This window comes from Oryx dammah, unplaced genomic scaffold (assembly GCF_014754425.2).
Source record: "Oryx dammah isolate SB20612 unplaced genomic scaffold, SCBI_Odam_1.1 HiC_scaffold_25, whole genome shotgun sequence".
Lineage (NCBI taxonomy): Eukaryota > Metazoa > Chordata > Mammalia > Artiodactyla > Bovidae > Oryx > Oryx dammah.
Genome location: NW_024070209.1, coordinates 2,360,370 through 2,381,106, shown reverse-complemented (window position 1 = coordinate 2,381,106; position 20,737 = coordinate 2,360,370). Strand labels below are relative to the sequence as shown.

Here is a 20,737-nt window from a genome sequence, read left to right as displayed (position 1 = left end):
CCTGTCAGGACTATGCCTGTGGGCCCTTCTGTGTTGGCATCGCTGCAGAGCTAACACTGAACTTTGGTGGAAACCAACAGGTTAGCGCTTTCTCAAGATCGGCAGTGTCCCCTTCCATAAGGAGGCAGTGGCAGCTGGGTGCTTAAAGCAGTTGCAAGATTCAGATCTATAAATTTTCTTCTCAGATTCTTGCCTTCTGTTGTTTTCTGGGAATATTGTTTTGTGTGTGTGAAGTTGTGTCTGACTCCTTGTGACCCCATGGACTGTAGCTCTCCAGGCTCCTCTGTCCATGAAATTCTCCAGGCAAGAGTACTGGAGTGGGTAGCCATTTCCTGGAGAAGGCAATGGCACCCCACTCCAGTACTCTTGCCTGGAGAATCCCATGGACGGAGGAGCCTGGTAGGCTGCAGTCCATGGGGTCGCTAAGAGTCAGACACAACTGAGTGACTTCACCTTCACTTTTCTCTTTCATGCACTGGAGAAGGAAATGGCAACCCACTCCAGTGTTCTTGCCTGGAGAATCCCAGAGACGGGGGAGCCTGGTGGGCTGCCATCTATGGGGTCGCAGAGTCGGACATGATTGAAGCAGCAGCAGCAGCCATTTCCTCCCTCAACCCAGGGATCAAACCCACAATTCCTGCATTGGCCGGTGTATTCTTTACCACTGAGCCACCTGAAAAGCCTCTTTTTAGGAATAAATGTGCATAAAACTGGAAGATGATTCTGATGGGTAATTTCCCTAGGTTGGCAATTTTCTAGTCTTAGGACCCCTCTACGCTACAAAAATGAACTCCAAACAGCTTTTATCATTTGGGTTATAGTCACTGATGTTTATTTACTAGAGTAAACACATTTTAAAATAACAGTAAGTTAATTATGTTAACATTTTATGAAGAACAACTTTGAAAACAAATTCAGGGAGAAGAACAGCATTTTACATTTTTGTAAATCTCTTTCATGTCCAGCTTAATAAGACAGTTGGATTCTCACAGCTGTTTCCAAAACCTGTTGTGTGAACTGATGTAAAGCTGACTTCACACAGGTAGGAAGTTGGAAGAAGCTTCTAAATAGGCTTCTCAGATAATAGGGGCTATGAGATACTACATCACTACACAGGTGGTAGTTTCTTAAAGGTCATGTCGATACGAAACCTTATCAATGAGCATACTTATCAAGAGCAACACTTGCATTAAAACCCACTTGTCTCTCTTACACTTTTAATGAGTCTTGCCCATGAGTGTCTTTGTAACATGCCTTAGTCATTTGGAAAATGCTCATTCACTAAATTATGCAAATCTTTCAAATGTTAATACACTTCATCATAAATCATGTATTCCTATCACCACCAATCCCCTCAGAAAAGCCTAAGCATTGAGAAGATGTCAAGCTCCTGATGTCAATATGAGTTTTCACAAATTTGAATTTTTGCTGGAAAGCTTGTTTTATCATTGGCAACATGATCAGTTTCCTTTGAAGTAATAGGCTCATTCCGTTCATTTCCCAGAAAATGTCTCCCAAATAGCCAAGTCTAAACACTACAGTTTGCTAGTTCTTCCAAGTAGAAATGGTTACGCCATGGACACGGCTGATGGAGCACACAACTGCACAACTGCTTTTCCTCAGGACAGCCTCACCTCTGCAGCACGGCTGCTGCACGCCTGCTTCCAACAGAATGCTGTATGCTCAAGGGTGGAGATCTAATACAATTTATTTGTATTGGTTCTATTGAGGATATTTCTCAGTGGAGTTGGCAGTATTTTCACTGAGTGCAAGGCATGGAGACCTGACTGCAGTATCTGGTGCCATTCCCTTGCTCCGGAGGTGCTGACCTCTCTACCTGCCCTGAAGCACTCTAGGGTAAAGTCCAATGACTGGCAGGCACATCTTGAGAACCACAGCTCTAGATACTGCCCCAGCTGTCTTCAGAATCTAAGGTCATGATTTCTGTGGTATAAAAATGAACTGAAGGCCATGGCCTTGAGAATGGTCAAGTCAAACCCATCTGGCCGTGCCTGTCCGAGGACAGCCTGAGACCCCAGCGCTGCCGGCCTGTGCCCATGTTTCTCTACCTCTTTTCAGCCTTATTTCCCTAAGGGGCTGCTGCTTACCACTCACCCCCACTATGGAAATCTAACATGACAGACCACAGAGTATTTATGTACTGTGGTTCTTCAGAGGGCACATACTGTCCCTTTAGGATTTTTCTGCCCCTCACCGAAGACCCAATTTTCACCCCCACTAAGAATGTCTGACCTGTGGCCAACAGTAACTCCCTGCTAGGGCTCACATTCTCTCCATTTATTTCTCAGCACTCCCCCGCCGTCATCACAGCACCTGGCACAGAGGTATGCAAGGGTTTCTACGGGAAAGCACAGGGGTCTCTTATTCTAACAAACTTATATTACGGAATTAATTTCAGTATTGATTGCATGTCTTAAATTCAAGGATTTACCCAGAAAATGGGAAGACAGGGCCTACTTCAGAGAAGGAATCACCATGAAATTCTTTTAAATTGTGAATGTCCCTATAACATAAAATAGGACTTGGGACTCGGATTATTTGTATAAAGCTTATAGTCTCAGAAAGGGCTGAGCTACATCCCTCCTACATAAAGATATGATGATTATAAATAGTACACTTAACCTCTGCTCTCGAATTGAGCACAACCCTAAAGCCGAATCTGAAGTGCAACACACAGGTGTTGTGCAGCTCTTTACAGGGGGCTCCGTTCAAAGGAGGGGGAAGAGTGAGGTCCGGTGGCCCTGAGCCTCTCCCCAAGTCTGAATGCAGGAGGCCCAAATAAAGGAAGGTCAAGGATGCTCCTCCTGGTCCTCTCGGGGGCTGGGGAAGTCTGAGGACATTTTCTGGGGAAGCACAATTCTGTCCAAAGCCAAAGTGGCTCAGATGCCTTCAGATGGCTGATACTTCCAGAAGGCCAACTCTCCATCGTCACTGCAGGAGGCCAGAAGCCCCTGTTCCTTGGGGTTCCAGGCCACGCAGTTGACATCCTGGGAGTGGGCCTGAGGCACGTGGGCTGTCAGGGAGAAGGTGGGCTGCTGCGGGTCTGAGCCGGGATCCTCCTCAAATACTCGGATGGCATCATCCCCACAGGCGGTAGCCAGGGCCCCTGTCAGCTGACACCTGGGGGGTGGGGGGAACAGATGCATCTGTGAGCGTGCAGGTGGCTCCTCCCTCCCCACCTGGCAAGTCAGGGGCGAGGGGCTGGTTCTAGTCCCAAACTCGCGGACGCAGCTGCAAGTCTCTTAGCCTAGAGCCCCTCTAACAAACATGTAGCTGCAAACATCACCCCAAGCTTCAAGTGCTGCCATCTAGGTTTCTTTCCATGTCATTAACCTAAAAACCTACATAGAACTGAACTGTACTTTTCTCACTTGGCACAAGCAGTTGCCCTGACGTGAAGTGTTCCTGACCGTTTTTTTAAACTGATACAACAGGTCACTTAATTTTACCATACTTTTACTTGAGTCCATTTTTGCTATTTCCAAATGTTTGATAGTATAAGTAAAACTTAGAGGCACGTCAACTTTTTCAGTTATTTAGGGTTATTTCCTGAGGACAGATTCTCAGGGTGAGATCTGCCCTCTGACCAACTTTCCTATGTGAACGGTATGGCTTTCCTAGACTCCCTAAGGTAGAAGCTGTGTTACCAAACCGTAAAACCCCAGCCATGAAACCACAGTTTCAAGAATACATATTTCTGCATGGTTCGATGCTGTGGATGCTATGGAGCTACCCTCAGCCTGGGTCTAAGTCTGTCCCCTGCTCCTGTGAACCCTGGGCCAGCCAGTGCTAAACCAGCATGGAGACAGTCTAGCCTGATCTGATGACATGAGGGTGGCTGCTCTATATCCCCATGTATTCCCAAAGGTGACAGAGCGCCCTGACTTCTCGAAAATCTCTAGAATGGTTGGGCAGGGTGGAGGTCTTACCAGGCGACGTCATAAATGGTCCTGGAGTGGAAGCCTGACAAGGTGCAGACACACTTCCAGCTGGCCTCGGAGCCGCTGCAGGCCACCCCTGTGTGACAGACTTCTCTTGAGCCTTGGGCGTAGCCATGCCCTGGGCACCTCAGCGGAGAACCTGCCCTACCGCAGAGGAGACCCTAACGTGCCCTCCCCCATCCGCACATCTGAGGCCTCATGCTCACTCCTCTGTCCCCATCCGCCCTGATCTGCCTTAGACACTGCAACCAGAGTGGCATTTTCACAGCAGGATTCTGAGAAGGAGACGTCCTGCTCCTCAAAATCCTTTTTGCTACAGACTATGTCTGACAACTTATCCTGCCTTTTTGGAGAAGACTCTTGAGAGTCCTTTGGATAGCAAGGAGATCTAACCAGTCAATCCTAAAGGAAATCAACCCTGAATGGTCATTGGAAAGACTGACGCCGAAGGTGAAACTCCAGTATTTTGGCCACCTGATGCGAAGAACTGACTTGCTGGAAAAGACCCTGACGCTGGGAAAGACTGAGGGCAGGAGGAGAAGGGGACGACAGAGGATGAGATGGCTGGATGGCATCACCGACTCAATGGACATGAGTTTCAGCAAGCTCTGGGAGATGGTGAAGGACAGGGAATTCTCACGTGCTACAGTTCATTGAGTTGCGAAGAGTCGGACACGACTTAGTGACTAAACAACATCAGCTACCCAGCCCAACCTACCTTATTTCTCTCCAAACTCCTTATGCCCTATGCTCCATCTACCCTAAGAAAATCCCTGTTCCTGGTGTAAACCTAGGCTGTCTCTACTTTCAATGCCTTTGCTCATGTGGTCCTCTTTGCATCTAGAATTTCCTTTTTTTCTTTTGTGGCTATGTCTGGGAACTTAGTTCCCTGACCAGGGATCAAACCAGTGCCCCCTGCATTGGAAGCATGGAGTCTTAACCAGCGGAAGTCACAGAAGTCTCTTCTTATGTTAAAATGCTACACATTCCTTTCAGTCTGGATGAAACGGCCCCCCTTCCCCAGAGCCTCCCTGGACTCTTCCAGCACTCTCCCTGGAGCCCTCCCATGGCACATTTATGAAGGACCCAGCTTTCTGTGACTCATCCATGTGTCTCAGCCCCTCAGCAGAGATGGGTCTTCAGCTCCTAGGCTGGGCCCTCACCTTGCTCATTGCCTGGAAGATACTGGCGCCAGATGCGCACGGTGCGGTCGTCACTGCAAGACGCCAGGCGCTGGCCACTGGGGTCAAAGGCCAAGCTCCACACGGTGGACTCGTGGCCTTCGAGGGTGGCGCAGCACACCCAGTCATCCTCTTCCTCCCGGTAGAGCTTCACTGTGTCGTCATAGCTGGCGGAGGCCAGCAGCTGTGGGGGAGGCCAAGGACAGCACAGTATGTGTGTGTAGGGCCCGGGAGTGTCTTCGGTTCCAAGACTTCTCCCTCCCAGGACAGGACAGTCCCAGGGATGTGCCTTTATAAACGGACTCACTGACATCTTCTGGTCACAGACAGAGATTCCTGGGAAAGCCAGGTTGAGGCTGAAGAGCAGAAGGCGGCTGGGTACAACCCTCCACATCACATTACTTCCCCCCAAGATACCCGGCTCTTACCTCCTGGCTCGGGTGCCAAACCACATGCTTGACATCCTGTGTGTGGGAGTTGAGCACACTGACACATTCGTACTCATCCTCTTCATCGACTGTGGAGAAGAAAAGAAGGGGCACACAAGCTGACCGTCAGGGACACAGGGTGGGGCGCGGAGATTGGGTGGCAAGCTCTCCAGTGCACCTGGAGGGATATGGACTCACCTTCCCAGACCCACACACTCTTGTCTCGGCTGCAGGTGGCAAGGAGGTTGCCAGATGGAGCCCAGGCCACTGATTTGACCTCATTTTCATGGCCCTCCAGAGTGGTTACACACTGCGAACAGTGAAGGGGGACAGGAATCAGTGCCAGCTAAGACCCCTGTGGTCCTTCCAAGTCCAGTCCCACTGACCCAGGCTGGCTCAGGTTCCTAAACCAGGAACATCCCTGGTGGTCCAGTGGTTAAGAATCAGCCTGACAGTGCAATGCACACAGGTTCCAACACTGGTCCCCAGGAAGACTCCACATGCCCTGGAGCAACTAAGCCTGTCCACCACAACTACTGAAGCCCAAGAGCTCTCCAGCCTTTATTCCAAAACAAGAGAAGCCACCACAAGAAGTCCATGCACCACAACAAAGAGTAGCCCCCACTTGCCACAACTGGAGAGATCCCACGCAAAGCAGCGGAGACTCAGCACAGCCAAAAATAAAATAGATACTAGAATAAAAAAGTTCCTAAACCAGCCCTAGGGATCAAACAGGCAACAATCCTGGTCCCATCTATTTACCTCAAAGTCATCTTCATTCTTCTTCCAAATGCAAGTGGTGGCATCAAAGCTGGCCGAGGCCAGGTAATTTCCACATGGAGACCAGGCCACCTTCCGCACGGTGCGCTGGTGGCCTTCACAAAGGACAGATTTGCAGACCCAGCTGTCACCTAAAAACAGAGGACAGGTCAGGTTCTGGAGCTGGGTCCACAAGAATGTACTGAAGCACTAGCCATGCCATTGGGTAAGAGGGTCCAGCATCAGAGCCAGTTTGGGGGGTGAAGCTCAGTAAAGTTACAGAAAGCTGGAGGCATCCTTCCGAAACAAATCTGAGGAATCACCCTCCTGATTTAAAATTGTTAAGAGCACCTACATGCATGTGTGTGTGTGTGTGTGTGTGCACGCGCGACCGCCCTAAGTTACTTCAGTCACCTCTCACTCTTCGCAACCCCATGGACCATAGCCTGCCAGGCTCCTCTGTCCATGGCATTTTGCAGGCAAGAATACTGGAGTGGGTAGCCATTCCGGCCTTCAAGGGATCTTCCTGACCCAACTGGCCTCTCTTGTGTTGGCAGTCGCCACCTGGTAAATGCCCTTGGGATAAAATTTAAACTTCTTCAACTGTTGCAAATTATTTTGAAGCCTACTTTCTTCCTTCTCTTCTCATTTTCCTGCCTCAGCAACTATCACAATTTTCCTAACAGTTTAGTCTCTCTATTGACTCTCTCTATTGGAGAAGGAAATGGCAATCCACTCCAGTACTATTGCCTGGAAAATCCCACGGACAGAGGAGCCTGGTAGGCTACAGTCCATGGGGTCGCAAAGAGTCGGACACGACTGAGCGACTTCACTTCACTCACTATTGACATTTTAGCTTCTAGTAGTTGCTGACTCCTTCACCGGAAAACCCATTCTCAAAGTGGCTAAGGTTCAACTCGAAGAGAACCCCTCCATCCTCTCCCTCGGCCCGTGACCCTCGTCCAGGGTCTGCCTGCCCCGCAGGCTGCGTACTCCCCGAGACTGGCACCCACATCAAGCGCAAGGAGACCCCTTGGCTGCAGGGGTCGTGCAGCCGGATCGGGGCTTACCCTCCCTGCCCCAGATTCGGACGCTGCGGTCGCCACCGCACGAGGCCAGCAAGGTTCCCGCGGGGTTCCAGGCCAGGAACCAGCAGCGGGAGTCCGGGTGCGCCAGGATACGGCTAAGCAGCACCAGCGAGTCCTTCATGGCTGCCCGGCGCAGGAGGGGACAAAAATGAGCAGAGCCAGCCGCTCCGACTGCGGTTCTCACAGAGCAAACCCCCTTGCGCCCGACTGCCAGGGTCCACCCTGGAAACGAAGCGCCCGCTGCTTCGGCTGCGCTGCCTTCTGGGAGTTGTAGTCGTCCTTTCCCCACCCCACTCCCCGAACCGCGGCCCCACCTCCAACGAAAAGCATCGCGGCACGGCCTGGAACTACCGGTCCCACGAGGCCTTGCGCAGGGAGCCGGCGGCGCGCCCGGGCTGTGTCGCGCGCCGGGAACGGGGCGGGGAGCCGGAGGAGGCGGGGTCAGAGGTGGAGGAAGCCGGAAGTGGATCGGGCCGGGGTCTGTCCGGGCGTTGCGGGTTTGGGCCCTGAGATCGCTCGGGTCGGGGTAACTGAGGAGCCCGTGACCGGGACGGAGCGACGCCATACCGGCACTGAAGCCTGCTGACTGGTGAGGATCAGAAGTCGCTGAGGGGTGGGTCCTATCTGGGCAGAGATCGCACCGCAGAGCGCCGTTGCCAGATCCTGGTTCCCCGATCCTTGCGGCCCAGCTTGGTCCTCCGCCCCTGGGCACCTTCTGGCCAGGACCCCGAGTCCGGCTCTTTCTTCCACCAGTAACGGATACCTCCACCCGAGCCCCTCTCCCTACTGTATTCTGCCGAGGTCCAGCGGGCCCCCAGCCCTCTCCGGGTCTTCGTCCCGCACCTCCGCAGCTCCACTCCGGGGACCCCGTCCCCGCCCCCCGAACCTCTGCAGCTCTCCAGTCTCTGCTCGGCCCTTGGTCCCACCCCCATCCCCTGGGGTCGGCCCTGACCGCCTTCCTCCAGCCTCACCTGCTACGAACCCAGTACGTTGCTTTCCTTCCCCCGGATAGGCAGGCTCTGTGCGCCCCGCGGAGGTCGGCGGCTACCAGCAGCGACCGCGGAGCGACGGCGGGCGGCCCCGGACATGTACGCCCCCGGAGGCGCAGGGCTGCCCGGCGGGCGCCGGCGGAGGAGCCCGGGAGGCAGCGCTCTGCCCAAGCAGCCGGAGCGTAGTCTGGCCTCGGCCCTGCCGGGTGCCCTGTCCATCACTGCGCTGTGCACCGCGCTCGCCGAGCCTGCCTGGCTGCACATCCACGGTGGCACCTGTTCCCGCCAAGAGCTGGGGGTCTCCGACGTCCTAGGCTACGTGCACCCGGACCTGCTGAAAGGTGAGGGCGCTGCGCGCCAGCCCTCTTCTTTCTGGGCGCCCGGGCCTCCTTGGCAGGGTGCGGACTGGAGCTGAGATAGCCTGGGGTAGGCACCTGGTTGAAGGAAACAGCCCATTGCTGCCTGATGTTCTTGCCCACCAGGTGGCTCTGCTTGGGGTCCGGCCCCTTATAAATTCTGATGTTATTCAGCCAAGCACCCACTCTTCAACGCCATGGTAATCTGGACTGCTATTTTCGGCTTCTGCTGGGGGAAGGGCGCTGTATATCAGAGAGAAGATAAGGGTGCTAGGCATCACAATTACCTGTCTCCTTCTAAGGAGCCCGAGATACAGGAAGACTTTTTTTTTTTTGTCGGGGGGTGGGGTGGTCAGCTTGAGAAAAAGGAACTTTAAAATATGGCCAGATTTTAAAAGATGTTTGTGAGTTCTGCAGTCTTTGGATTGTTGTTAGAGAAAAAGGGAGTCTACAGTATTTTCAATAACCAGAAGTCAGTTCCATTGCCACCCTCAGTAAAACAATAGGAATTTGGCCCGTGGAACCCTCACAAGTGTGAGGGAATGAGGTAAGGTTGCTTTGTTCATTATGGTGCTTCCCGGGCATGGAAGCAGAAGAAAGGGGAACCAGACCATCATCTTTACTGGATGCAGGGGAGGCCTGTAGCCCATCCTTCCCAGCCCTTCTCTCTGGTGATGAAGGTACAGGCTGTGTGGTGTGGGGGCAGTATTGCACTGCCTGGTTTTTACAGGGAAAATGGTCAGTGGATTGCAAACAGCCCTGATTAACAGCAGAGTTCATTACCCCCAAGGCCTTGTGAACCATTCCTGAAGGTTTTCTCCGTGTGCCACTCCTGGCTGTAATTCATTCCAGATGTGTGTTGCCCCATTGTCTCTTTAAGGATTCACGTTGCCTGGGGTTTGGTGAAAAGGTCAAGTTCTCTTTGAGCGCCTTGGATCATATACCACTTGTGTAGGTCGAGGCTGAAAAACCCTGTCCTGTGGCCTAATGTTATCTTTCTCTGAGAGTTCTCTTGCTGGTCTGCATCTCTCTTGAGTTTTCAAAGCTTTCGGATGGTTTTATAGAGAACAGGATGGGGGCTTCTGGTTTGTTTCCAGATATCACCGTGATGATAACTTTCACTGTGTTGGCTCACTAAGACCTGTGGGCTTCCCTGGTGGCTCAGATGGTAAAGAATCCACCTGCAATCCAGGAGACCCCGGTTCGATTCCTGGATGGGGAAGATCCCCTGGAGAGGGAAAGGGCAGCCCGCTCCAGTATTCCTGCCTGGGAAATACCATGGACAGAGAAGCCTCACAGGCTACAGTTCCTGGGGTCTCAGAGAGACACGACTTAGCAACTAACACTAACACTTACCCACTGGATGGAGACCACGTGCTATGCAGCTTTCTCTGTGGCAAAAAGCCCATCAAGCTTGAGTCGAGTCAGGGTGACTTTTCTGTTAGCATGTTCCCCAGAACTTGCCTTCTTTGAGGCACAGCTGCCACTTTGCATGGCTTCATCCAGACCTTGGTAGCTGATCCCCTTGGTGGTCAGTATTTCAAGTGCTTGGTGTCGTAAGCACGGGAGTGTACGCGCATGCTCAGCTGTGTCCTATGCTTTGTAACCCCACAGACTGTAGCCTGCCAGGCTCCTCAAGAACACTGGGGTGGGTTGCCATTTCCTTCTCTAGGGAATCTTCCCGACCCAGGGATCGAACCCGAATCTCCTGCGTCTTCTCCAGTGGCAGGCGGACTCTTTACCTCTAGCTTCCTGGAAAGCCCCCAAGCTGAAGGAGAATTCATGATGCCGCTCTTATTTCAGATCATTCCTAGGAAGGCTTGTAAAATTCCTGCAATGGAGGGAGGGGCCCATCTGATTCCATGTCTTCATTCCAAAGGTCCAGGAAACTGTGTCTCGGAGAAGTGAAATGATCTCTGCAGGGGCACACAGCAGGGAACGGCAGAGTTGAGTGCACCTCACTTTTGGCACCAGTATAAAGTGATGCCGTCTCGTTTATGTTTGCTTTACTCCAGCTGTCATAAGGAACGACCTCACGATGGCTTATCCCACTTTGGCCCACATCCTTGTCAAAGGCACATCAAAAATAAATTCTTGGTTCTGTTCTCCTTTGTTCACACACGTATCTACCTTTTCTGAGAAATTATCCAAGCTGGATTTTGTCTCTTATAAGGCAGGCCGCCTTCACCTTTACATGGTGCCTGCCTGTCCATGTGTTTAGGGGTCTCAGCCCACGAATGGTTTCAGCCTGGTGGTCCTTGGTCTCCTCGGCCATTGCAAGCTGGGAGCGCTTGGTGTCCTATAACGAAGTTGACAGTGCTACCTCGTGAGCTGCCACAGAAGGTGGTAAAGAATCTGAAGGTCCCTGATCGCTTCTCTTCTTCTTCTTTTGCATGCTTAGTTGCTAAGTCCTGTCTGACTCTTTGCGACCCCATGGACTATAGCCCACCAGGCTCCTCCGTCCCTGGGATTCTCCAGGCAAGAATCCTGGAGTGGGTTGCCATTTCCTTCTCCAGGGGATCTTCCCAACCCAGGGATTGAACCCAGGTCTCCTGCATTGCAAGTGGAGTCTTTACCTTCTGGTCCACCAGGGAAGCCCCCTTCTTCTCTGTACCAGTTGGCTTTTGGGTGCCTGCTGGGCCTTCAGTCATTTGCTACTCTGTAGGGCTGTGCCAAGCCTCGGGGTCTAGCAGATATCCTGGTGTGGAAACCTGGCTATTCCCCATCTCAGGAGAGGGCAGAGCTGTGGGGTACAGGCCTCGTGCCTGTAGGTGCTTCCAGAGGGAGGGCAGACCCTGCCAGATCTCTGCAGGTGATGGGGAGTGGAGCGGGCCAACAGGCTTTGGCATGATGCCTTCCCGTTTCTTGGCCCTTTGCCTGAGTACCGGGCATCGCGCTAAGCACCCTTCATGCCTGGCTGTAGTGTCACCTAAACGACTTCTTTATTTGGTAGGTAACTGTCATCCCCCCCGCCATACGCACACACACTCGCAGGTCTTGGGCCCAGGCTGGTCTCTTGCTAAGGGGCACCCAGCTGCTCCGAGTGGCACGGACTCCACCCTCACCACTGCGCCTCAGTGCACACTAGACTGGTCCTCCATCCGAGCTGTCCCAGGCCTCTTACTTCCCCATTCTGGCTGAGTTTTTCCTTACAAGCCCAGCAAAACTACGTTTTTTATTCCTCTTCCCCTCTCATTGCTAGGCTGAGTTAAAGCCCATCATCCTTTCTCATTCCCAGAGCCTTGAAGGCTTTTAGAAAAGCCGCGGCTCAAAAGATCCTGTTGGGAATTCCTCTGCTCCCCAGGGCTGCCCCCTTCTCACACATCTCTTCAGCCTGGGCCAGGGGGTCAGAGACGTGCCCAGGCCTCTGGTGGCCCCCAGCAGGCGAGCCCAGATAGCCATTCCTTCTGAGCCTCAACCCCTCTCTGCCCCTCAAGTGCGCCTAGCAAGGCGGCAGCAGGGACCACAGGCTCAGGAAGCATCTCTGGAGAATAAGGGAGTGTAGGATGTGAAGTCGAGGGAATCACGATTGACAGCAAGCCATGGGAAGGTCAAGGGCCTTCTGGGAAGGGCTGGCGTGTCTGAAGGGTGGTGACCAATGCAGCTGGCATTTCCAGATCCTGTAGGGGTGTGTCCTTGCAGGCAGCTTTGGCCAGGATCCTTGGGATCTGTGGGACGACCCAGCCTGGCACTGGAGGGCCCTCTTGGAGTCTTGTGTCAGAAGTCTTGTCTGGAAGCTAAAAAGTCAGGAGTAGGGTGCAGCTGTATAAAGTGGGTGGATGAATGCTGGAAGGACTGACTCAAGGACTCCAGTGAGGGGGAAATAGGAGAAGGAACAGAAGGGAACTGGCGAGAAGCCACTAGAAGCTTCCTGCCTGCTGCCTCTCTGGGTCAGGAGGGGATGAGAGCCATGGGCAGGTAGACAGGAAGAGCAGGGGCTTTCCAAACACATCCAGCCCAGCGACTCACCAGTGACCTTGGGAAAGTCAGGTCTGTGGGATCCTATTGCACAGCAGCTGCCTTCTTCCCCAGTCACTGGAGGGGACAGGCGAGCCATGGCTGCCGAAGCAAACAGGCCCCAGCGCAACTGGGGCACAGGGTGCGTCCGGTCGGACCAGGGCCTAGTGGCTGCAGCGCTGGTGGGACTTAAATCAGCTCCACCTGCCATTTCTCTCCGCAAATAAAATGACATACACACAGCATTTGAGGACGCGCTTCTCTTAGGCAGCCCTCTCAACAAAGCAGATATTCACTGCAGGGGAGGAGAGAAAGGGACATTGAGATCCCGACCCCAGGAGAGCCTGAGCAGGGTTCTAAGCAGGGCTGGGGTAACGCTGCCTGTCTCTGCTGTGTGCTCTGAGACCCTCTGATGAGAGCACACCGGGGTCGGGGGGCAGGGTTCTGGGATATCTGTCAGCATTACTCCAAGGGAAATTCCCATTTGGCTTTCCCCCTCGACCCGGAAGGTTTGCTCAGAACTTTGGAGTGCGGAAAGGCATAAGGCAGTCAGGTGAAAACAAAACCTATTTGAACTGTGGGTGCAAAGCCCCTTCTCTGGACCATGTCATCACCCCCGTGGTGCTGGTCCTCTAGACCCCACTGGCTGATGTGCGTGGATGGGGCAGTTCTTGGTGTTGGGAGGAAAGGCAGCCAAGGAAGACACTGCTGTGGCCACCCAGCACAGAGGGAGTGGGGCTGCTCCTTCTTGGCACTTTGGGGTTTGGGTGCCCTCAAGGGCCCCTGTGCAGATGGGGCAAGTGTCATTGCTTCCATTGACAGGTGAGCAGGCAGATGTGAAGGGCAACTTGCTCGGGGTGATGCATAACCTGTGGTGGGACTGAGACTGGGTGCCGTTTATATGCCTTCTGCTTTTTTTTTTTTTAATATCTCTTTATTTGGCTGCACCAGGTCTTAGTTGCAGCATGCGAGTCTTTTAAGTCGTGGCATGTGGGATCTAGTTCCCTGACCAGGAATTGAACCCAGGCCCCCGGTGGTGGGAGCTCGAAGTCTTAGCCACTGGGCCACCAAGGAAGTCCCCTGCCTTCTGCTTTTAAGAGTCAAGACTCTGGCCTTCCCTGATGGCCCAGTGGAAAAGAATCCACCTGATCCCTGATCCGGGAAGATCCCACCTGCCATGCGCCACAACTACTGAGCCTGTGCGCTAGAGCCCGGGAGCTGCAGCTGCTGAAGCCCAAGGCCTTAGGCTCTGCATCACAAGAAGGCACCGCGATGAGAAAAGCCCAGGCGCCACAGCCAGTGGTCCCTGCTCGCTGCAAGCAGAGAAAAGCCCACACCTGGCAACGAAGACCCAGAGCAACCAAAAATAAGTAAATAAAATTACACAGTATATGTATTTTTTTAATTAAAAAAAAAAAAAAAAGAACCAGGCTCTGATGGTTGCTGAAGCTTAGATCACACCCAACAGGTTTGGCCCAAAGATGTTTATCTCTTGGGAGGGGCAGCTGAACATCTGTGGAAGTCTTCCTTGTGACTGAAATAAGGATATTCTGAAATGTAAGACCCCGGACGTGTGTAAAGGATCCTGGACGTTGTAAAAGGATGCTAATACTATGGACATCCTGTAGTCACTATGCCACTAAAGAAAGGATCTCTGAAGCCTTGAGTGTTCCATTTTTCAGTTAAAACTAGTTGTTAAATTAAAACCGAGTACCACAATTAAAGCATCGCTCAGAGGGCCTGGCCATGTTGAGTAATGTGGGAGGAATCTGAACTTAGCCTGCTGCAGAGCAGAGTGTGATGTAAACCCTTCCACCCTGCTGCTCAGAAGTTATTCTTGGAGGCACTAGAAGAATACTTGCGTCCTGCTGGGTCCCTGCCGTGTGCTACGTGGACCCCCAGAACTGTGGCATAGAGCTTTTAGCAACATTCACAGTGTAGTGAGGACACAGCTTGTCTCTGGGAGCTTTTGTTTCAGAGAGGCCCTGTGGGCTTCTAGACTCCTTCAGGCCCTCAGGGCCAGATTAAATGAAGGCTGGACCTTGTTGCTGGCAGAGCTTAGGCACAGGCAGCCTCCTGGCAGCAGGCGATCACCCAGGCTGGATGAGTGGGCTCCAAACAGATGGTCAGCTGACATGAGAGTGACAGATAGCTCTGAGGGCAGCTTGGCAGGTGACCTGAAGCCAGATCAAGGCATATGAGTCATGTGGGCTCAGCCAACATCTGCCTGGCGAATTTTGTGCCCAAGGCAGAAGTATGCGCTGTCACAAAGGCCCAGGGCCCCTGGGTATCTGGTCTGGTTTTTCCGTGTGGGAGGCCAGGCCTCAGTCCAGGTGACCCCATGAGGCTAGTCAATGGCTGGTGACTCAAGGCAGCTTGACTGAGCTCAGGTGCCCTCCCCAGCTTTTGGACTCTTCCTTTGGATCCAGTGTTTCTTGGAGTGTAAGGCTCAAGCTGCCTGTGCCGCTTGTGGCATTTCAGATTCCCAGGCCCTGCTCCAGACCAAGAGCTCGGATCCTCTGCAGCTTGGGCACATGCTCTCAGCCAGCACTCTGCTGTTTCTCTGTGCACCTGAGAGGGATAACCACCATCCCACAGCCTGTTGGCCTGAGATCCAAACTCAGGAAAGGAGTGGACAGTGTAAATCTCATCAGCCCTTTTCAAACTTTTCCAAATCCATTTTGGTGATCCAAGGTCTAAATGAAAGAAGAGCTTGCTGGTGGCTGAATAGGGGAAGTTAAGGCCCATTTTCTCCTTTTTATCAAAGCTTAAGATGGTTTCTTTGTGGATCAGCCTTTATCCTGTGTGTGTCTCTAGAACTATGGCGAGTTGCGTAGATATCAAAGGGAGCTGACAGTGCAGTCTAGATGGAATAAAATTCTAAAGCAAGCAAGAACGACATTACAGCCCCGGAAGAACATGTAGGTTGCTCGCTGTGTTTGGTGTGCGGCTGTCATCCTGGGGTCTCTCACCAGGACCCTGGGGACTCCTTACTCTTTGAATGTTGGGTCTCCTGTTTAAGCTTCTTCCTTTCTCTTGGTCCCTTCCCTCGTTTTTGCTAGAGCGAGCAGCCCCCAAAGGCTTTGCCCTCATTTTAGAAGGTATTTGGTGCTGTCAGTTTCTGAACCTTTCATGCCTTTGTGGTATAAATCTGATTGCTTCTTAGCTTGTCCCATTTCTGGGTTATATTTCAGCTTATCTCTTGTGTCAAGTCCATTCTAGTTCCGAGGCCCTTTACTTCCCAGTTTGCAGAATTCTGTTTTGCCCTTCCTCTCTTTGTGCAGGTCTAGGTCTTAAAAAGATTTGTTTTGTTTTAGTAGGATTTGAGGAGGAGCAAAAATAAATAAGGAGGTCCAGTCTACCAGCTTTCCCCGCGTATTTAGTTCTCGCTTGTAATTCTTTGGTTCTCTAAACTGCTTCAGCTTCTTTTTATTTATTTACTTGTTTTGGCCACACTGTGTGCCATGTGGGATCTTAGTTCCCTAACTAGGGATCAAACCCATGCCCCCTGCAGTGAAAGCACAGAGTCTTAACTGCTAGACAGACAGGGAAGTCCCCTCAGTGTCTTTCTGAGTGGAAAGGGGGACGAATGAGTGACTGGACAGAGAATGGACTCAAATGGGACTCTGGCCCCGTCCCTTTGGCTGTCTCAGCTCCGAAGTCAAGGGGCTTCTCCTGCCAGCTGGAAGCACGCTTTAGCAGAATGGGTTAATGTGTCACATTAATTCTCAGGGTCTTTAAAGATGATTAGAAGAGCGTGGCAAGTACAGTTAACCCTTGAACAACAGTGGGGTTAGGGATGGTGACCCTCCCAGCAGTTGAAAATCGTGTATGATTTATGTAATTTATAGTTGGCCTCTGGATCTGTGATTCCACATCTCAGATTTAACCAACTCTGATCGTATAGTACTCTTGAGAAACAATCCACATATGAGTGGACCCTCGTATTGCTCAAGGGTCCACTCTCCACTGAAGTGGGGTGCTGCACTTGGACTAGTCCTGATGCGGGGGGGGGAAGGACTTGAGGCTCGTGGGAGCAGCGACCCAGAGGTCCTGTCTGCTAATAGAGGGTCCTCCCCCTCCTCTGCAGACCCCCTGGGTCCTCTCCTAACTCTCCTGGACTGTGGTGTGGGGAGAACTCCTCCCAGGTGGGGACTTTCTGCCCCAGGGTGCTCCTGGGAGCCCTGAGGATTTGGTTCTTCCCCGGCAGACTTCTGCATGAATCCCCAGACAATCCTGCTCCTGCGGGTCATTGCTGCCTTCTGCTTTCTGGGCATCCTGTGCAGCCTCTCTGCGTTCCTTCTGGATGTCTTCGGGCCCAAGCATCCCGCCCTGAAAATCACCCGTCGCTATGCTTTCGCCCACATCCTCACGGGTAAGCCCAGGCCACTCCCAGTGCGGGAGTGACTGCCACGGGGCCGGGGCATCCTGTCCGGAGTCGCAAGTGGGGACCGAGGGCTTTCCACACTCAGACAGTTCCTCTTGCTCGTTCCAGCTCTGGCCTTTCACAGAGCACTGGGGCGGCAGGGCAGACCCACTCGGCTGAGCTGGAGGGAGCAAATGTTGTTAGAACTTCTAAGAACTGTCATCGTTCTCCAAGAATGGGGTCTGAAGCTTGGCTGGCTCATGGGGCCCAGAAGGAGCCAGAGAGGAAACACTGTGTCTCCCTGGAACGCATGGTCTCAGACTCCCTCTCCTCCCCATTCCTGTAGACCAGGCTGCTCTGCTGGTAAAAGGCTTCTCTCGTCCCTCATGACGGGGCTGCTGTGTTGATTTGACTTGGGTTAGTACTGACTCCGGATACCTATTCCTCTTAGGCATCCAATGACCTCCAGCAGGGCTAGCAGCCCAATTCCAAATTCTTTAGACAGAGAGAATCTAACTGGCCTGGGCAGGGTCAGGCCTCTGTCCCCCACCCTGGCCATACAAGCTCCCCGGCACAGGGTGTGGGGCCTGACAGGTTCTCTGAGAATTGGGTTTGGGTGGGAAGGCTGCAGCTGGTTCCTCAAGCATCCAGGCTGCGGGGTGCCTGCTAACCCTCTTTTCCCTTTGTCCCCCTAGTCCTGCAGTGTGCCACAGTCATCGGCTTCTCTTACTGGGCTTCCGAACTCATCTTGGCCCAGCAGCAGCAACATAAGAAGTACCACGGGTCCCAGGTTTACGTCACCTTTGCTGTTAGCTTCTACCTGGTGGCTGGCGCTGGCGGGGCCTCCATCCTGGCCACAGCGGCCAATCTCCTGCGCCACTACCCCACAGAGGAGGAGGAGCAAGCGCTGGAGCTGCTCTCGGAGATGGAGGAGAACGAGCCCTACCCGGCAGAGTACGAGGTCATCAACCAGTTCCAGCCGCCCCCGGCCTATACACCCTAGTGCCCACCCTGGGCTTTGGTCCTGGGCCGCCCTCCCCACTCGACAGTGCTGCCCCCACCCAGAGGTGCTCCTTTTCCCAGCAGGTCTCACTGGTAGGATCCTGACCACCGCCACCAACCTTCCCCAGGAGAGGCTCTACTTTAGGGCTGTTCCTGGATCCCCGCTCTCGAAACCTGGGGTTCACTGACTTTAGATAACACACTCTTTTCCCTCTTGAACCTGCCTCTCCCTCCACGGTCACTAGTCATTACCAACCAGGGACGGTCATACACGTTTCCCCCTTTGTGGGCCTGATCTCTGAGGCTGAGATTTTCCCTGGGGTGCTGTTGACAGTGGACAGTCCCTGATGGAAGAAGCATCCCTGGAGCCCAAGGGAAAGGGGACCGTGCCCCGCAGGCTCGCCTCATAGCTGTCCCCATATGTCCCCCAGCGGTAACTCTGGACCGAGCCCCTCTCCTGCCCCTTCTGGGAAAACCCAGCACAGGGCCGCCCGCTCTGTGGATTTCTCTGCACTTTAGTCTTTGGACTGCCCGTCACATGGGTCCTGTTTTTGCGGGAAGAAGGGGTGGCCTCCAGGAAGCAGAGCACGTGCCCGCCCCGCCCCATCCCTGGCTGGTGCCCCGAGACCCGGAGGGGACAATGGGTCTTCTGAGGCCCAGAAAGGACCAGAGTGATGAGGGCCGCATCTCCCCAGCCCCATCACCTCTTAAAATGTGAGTGGTTTTAAAAGGGAAAAACAGCCAAGCAGCACCACCAATGCTCTCTTTTTAAACTAGTGACGAGAACGTTGTGTGTTGACCCCATTCCTTCTGGCCCTGCAGTGTTTGGGGCTGCTGTCCCTTCCAGTCCCTGGCCATTGCTCCCCGAATCTCTCCTGGCAGAATGCAGCCCTCCTCCGTCCCCCCCCACCTCCCAGTGACCGTGGCTCCTGGGGGCCTTCCTGTGGGACCCAGAGCTGCATCGTTGCCCGGCGCCGGGCTGAGGACTGTGGCCTGGCTGGCTGGCCAGCATGGTGCTCCTCAGAACTGCAGCGCTGAGACATAACCTGGCCTCCGGGTAGAAACAGGGGCTGCAGCAGGGCAGGAAGCCCACCGCCCTCCACACAGGAACCACAACCAGGGGACCCCTGCCCTGTGAGGCGTTGGAGCTGCCTGGTCAAGACAAGCAGACCTGCCTGTGTCCTTCAGGCTCAGCAGGTCCCCTGGACTGTGACTTGGGGCGGCGGCTTGCTGCACACCCCTCTCCCCTTCTTGAATGTACTCTGGTCTCACAGTGCGCTACCAGCTCTTTCTTGCCCGGCCGTCACCGGCTGTCCTGTTTGCCACACATGGCCCTGGATCAGCTGAGTTTTCTGCCCTGAGACCTGGGGCATCAAGTGGGAGAAATCTGAGTACTTTGGTGCGGATCCAGATGGCCACGCTTCTTGGGAATCAGTGTCCAGGGTTGAGCAGAAAAGCAAACAGATCTTCGTGTCCTTCACAGGCCATAGAGTAAGACTGGAGAACGGACGCCATTGTTGACCTGTGGCTCGAAGGGACTGTCATGCCCCCTGTCCTTCCGTGGCCAGACTGCCCAAGGGGGTCTGGACAGATGTTCGTGTGGGCGGTGAAAGCCGTGCCTGTGCCTGAGTGAGCGGCCTCCTGGGGCTCAGTGTGATGCCAAAGTGTCCCATGGTGACTCTTCTGGACTCTTCTCAGGCAAGAATGTGTGATACCTGAGCACAGCCATGCAGCTCAAATCAGTCTCATCTTGCTGTAACGTGTGAGTTTGTCTTTGGAAGATTTCCAGGGCGCGGACAGCTCTCTCTGACCCTGGGGGTCTGAGCTGGCAGACAGGAGACCGGGCGCTGAACACGCACGCCGAAGTGACCGGTCACCTCACGAGGAGCCACACCCAGGACCCTGTGAGCCATTCCGCGTGGTTCAGATCCCAGTTTTTATTCGCTCCCCAAGCCTCTAGCCTTTCTTTCTCTTTTCCCTTGCCCTCCTGACACTGATAGTCGTCATATAAACGCCCCTGGTTGTGTTCTTTTTTTTTTTTTTTCCTAGAAAAAAAAAATAAAAAAGCAAAACAAAACAAAGAAGCCAGAAACCACGAATAAGAATGCAGTTGCCAATGGCTCCCTGTCATTTTTCTGTCCCAGTTTCCCCAATTTGGTTTGCTCCCTGCCTGCTGGAGAAGCAGGAGAAACTAAAGAAGGGAGTTCCCTGGCGGTCCAGTGATTGGGACTCCATGCTTCCACTGCAGCTGGCACAAGTTCAATCCCTGGTCAGGAGACTAAGATCCTCTGGGGCATGGCCACACACACACACACATACACACAAACAAATTGAGGAAGTGTGCCATAGCGTTTAAAAGGTTAGAGGGAACTGGAACCTGCTTGCTCTGTGCGAGGTGTCCGCACCTAAACAGTCCTCTAACCCTGACAACTTCCACCCCGAGGTTCCAAGGCTGGGAACCAAGGATGCCTCCCCCCAGGTCTTGACTCCAGACCCTGAGCTCTTCCCTCTATATCCCATGAGCTGCAGAGGAGCATGGCTTCAGAAGTCCAGCCCTTGTGTGCACAGACTTCAGGGCCAGGACTTGCAGAAGAAGATGCACGTTCTTTAGAAGCCACGGAAATGATCCCTGACGGTTCCCCACGTTCC

The 20,737-nt window shown here is 53.3% G+C and overlaps 2 protein-coding genes across 3 annotated transcripts; one reads left to right on the top strand and one right to left on the bottom strand.

The window, feature by feature from the left end:
- Nucleotides 1-801: 801 nt before the first annotated feature.
- On the bottom strand, nucleotides 802-7,755 carry CIAO1 (cytosolic iron-sulfur assembly component 1). The gene is made up of 7 exons (XM_040267583.1): nucleotides 7,401-7,755; nucleotides 6,334-6,482; nucleotides 5,770-5,881; nucleotides 5,572-5,660; nucleotides 5,126-5,327; nucleotides 3,951-4,038; nucleotides 802-3,141 (listed from the first exon to the last, which is right to left on the bottom strand). Exons 1-7 carry the CDS (start codon nucleotides 7,537-7,539, stop codon nucleotides 2,901-2,903), a joined length of 1,020 nt encoding a protein of 339 aa, XP_040123517.1. The 5' UTR covers nucleotides 7,540-7,755; the 3' UTR covers nucleotides 802-2,900.
- A 111-nt stretch (nucleotides 7,756-7,866) lies between these two features.
- Nucleotides 7,867-20,208, top strand: TMEM127 (transmembrane protein 127). Of its 2 annotated transcripts, none has more exons than XM_040267586.1 (4): nucleotides 7,867-8,007; nucleotides 8,435-8,748; nucleotides 16,931-17,095; nucleotides 17,782-20,208. In XM_040267586.1, exons 2-4 carry the CDS (start codon nucleotides 8,505-8,507, stop codon nucleotides 18,087-18,089), a joined length of 717 nt encoding a protein of 238 aa, XP_040123520.1. In that variant the 5' UTR covers nucleotides 7,867-8,007; nucleotides 8,435-8,504; the 3' UTR covers nucleotides 18,090-20,208. The 2 variants fall into 2 exon arrangements, with proteins under 2 accessions (XP_040123520.1, XP_040123519.1); XM_040267585.1 differs by having other exon boundaries at nucleotides 8,431-8,748.
- Nucleotides 20,209-20,737: the final 529 nt, after the last annotated feature.

What these genes read in the sequence shown, in the direction of transcription:
- CIAO1 (XM_040267583.1), bottom strand. Translation starts at nt 7,539, where the DNA reads ATGAAGGACTCGCTGGTGCTGCTTAGCCGTATCCTGGCGCACCCGGAC. An exon ending in AGAATGAAGATGACTTTGAG is followed by an intron (nt 5,882 to 6,333) that starts GTAAATAGATGG and finishes CACTGTTCGCAG; the next exon opens with TGTGTAACCACTCTGGAGGG. An exon ending in ACCATTTATGACGTCGCCTG is followed by an intron (nt 3,142 to 3,950) that starts GTAAGACCTCCA and finishes CCCACCCCCCAG; the next exon opens with GTGTCAGCTGACAGGGGCCC.
- TMEM127 (XM_040267586.1), top strand. Translation starts at nt 8,505, where the DNA reads ATGTACGCCCCCGGAGGCGCAGGGCTGCCCGGCGGGCGCCGGCGGAGG. An exon ending in GCACCCGGACCTGCTGAAAG is followed by an intron (nt 8,749 to 16,930) that starts GTGAGGGCGCTG and finishes CTTCCCCGGCAG; the next exon opens with ACTTCTGCATGAATCCCCAG. An exon ending in TTTCGCCCACATCCTCACGG is followed by an intron (nt 17,096 to 17,781) that starts GTAAGCCCAGGC and finishes TTGTCCCCCTAG; the next exon opens with TCCTGCAGTGTGCCACAGTC.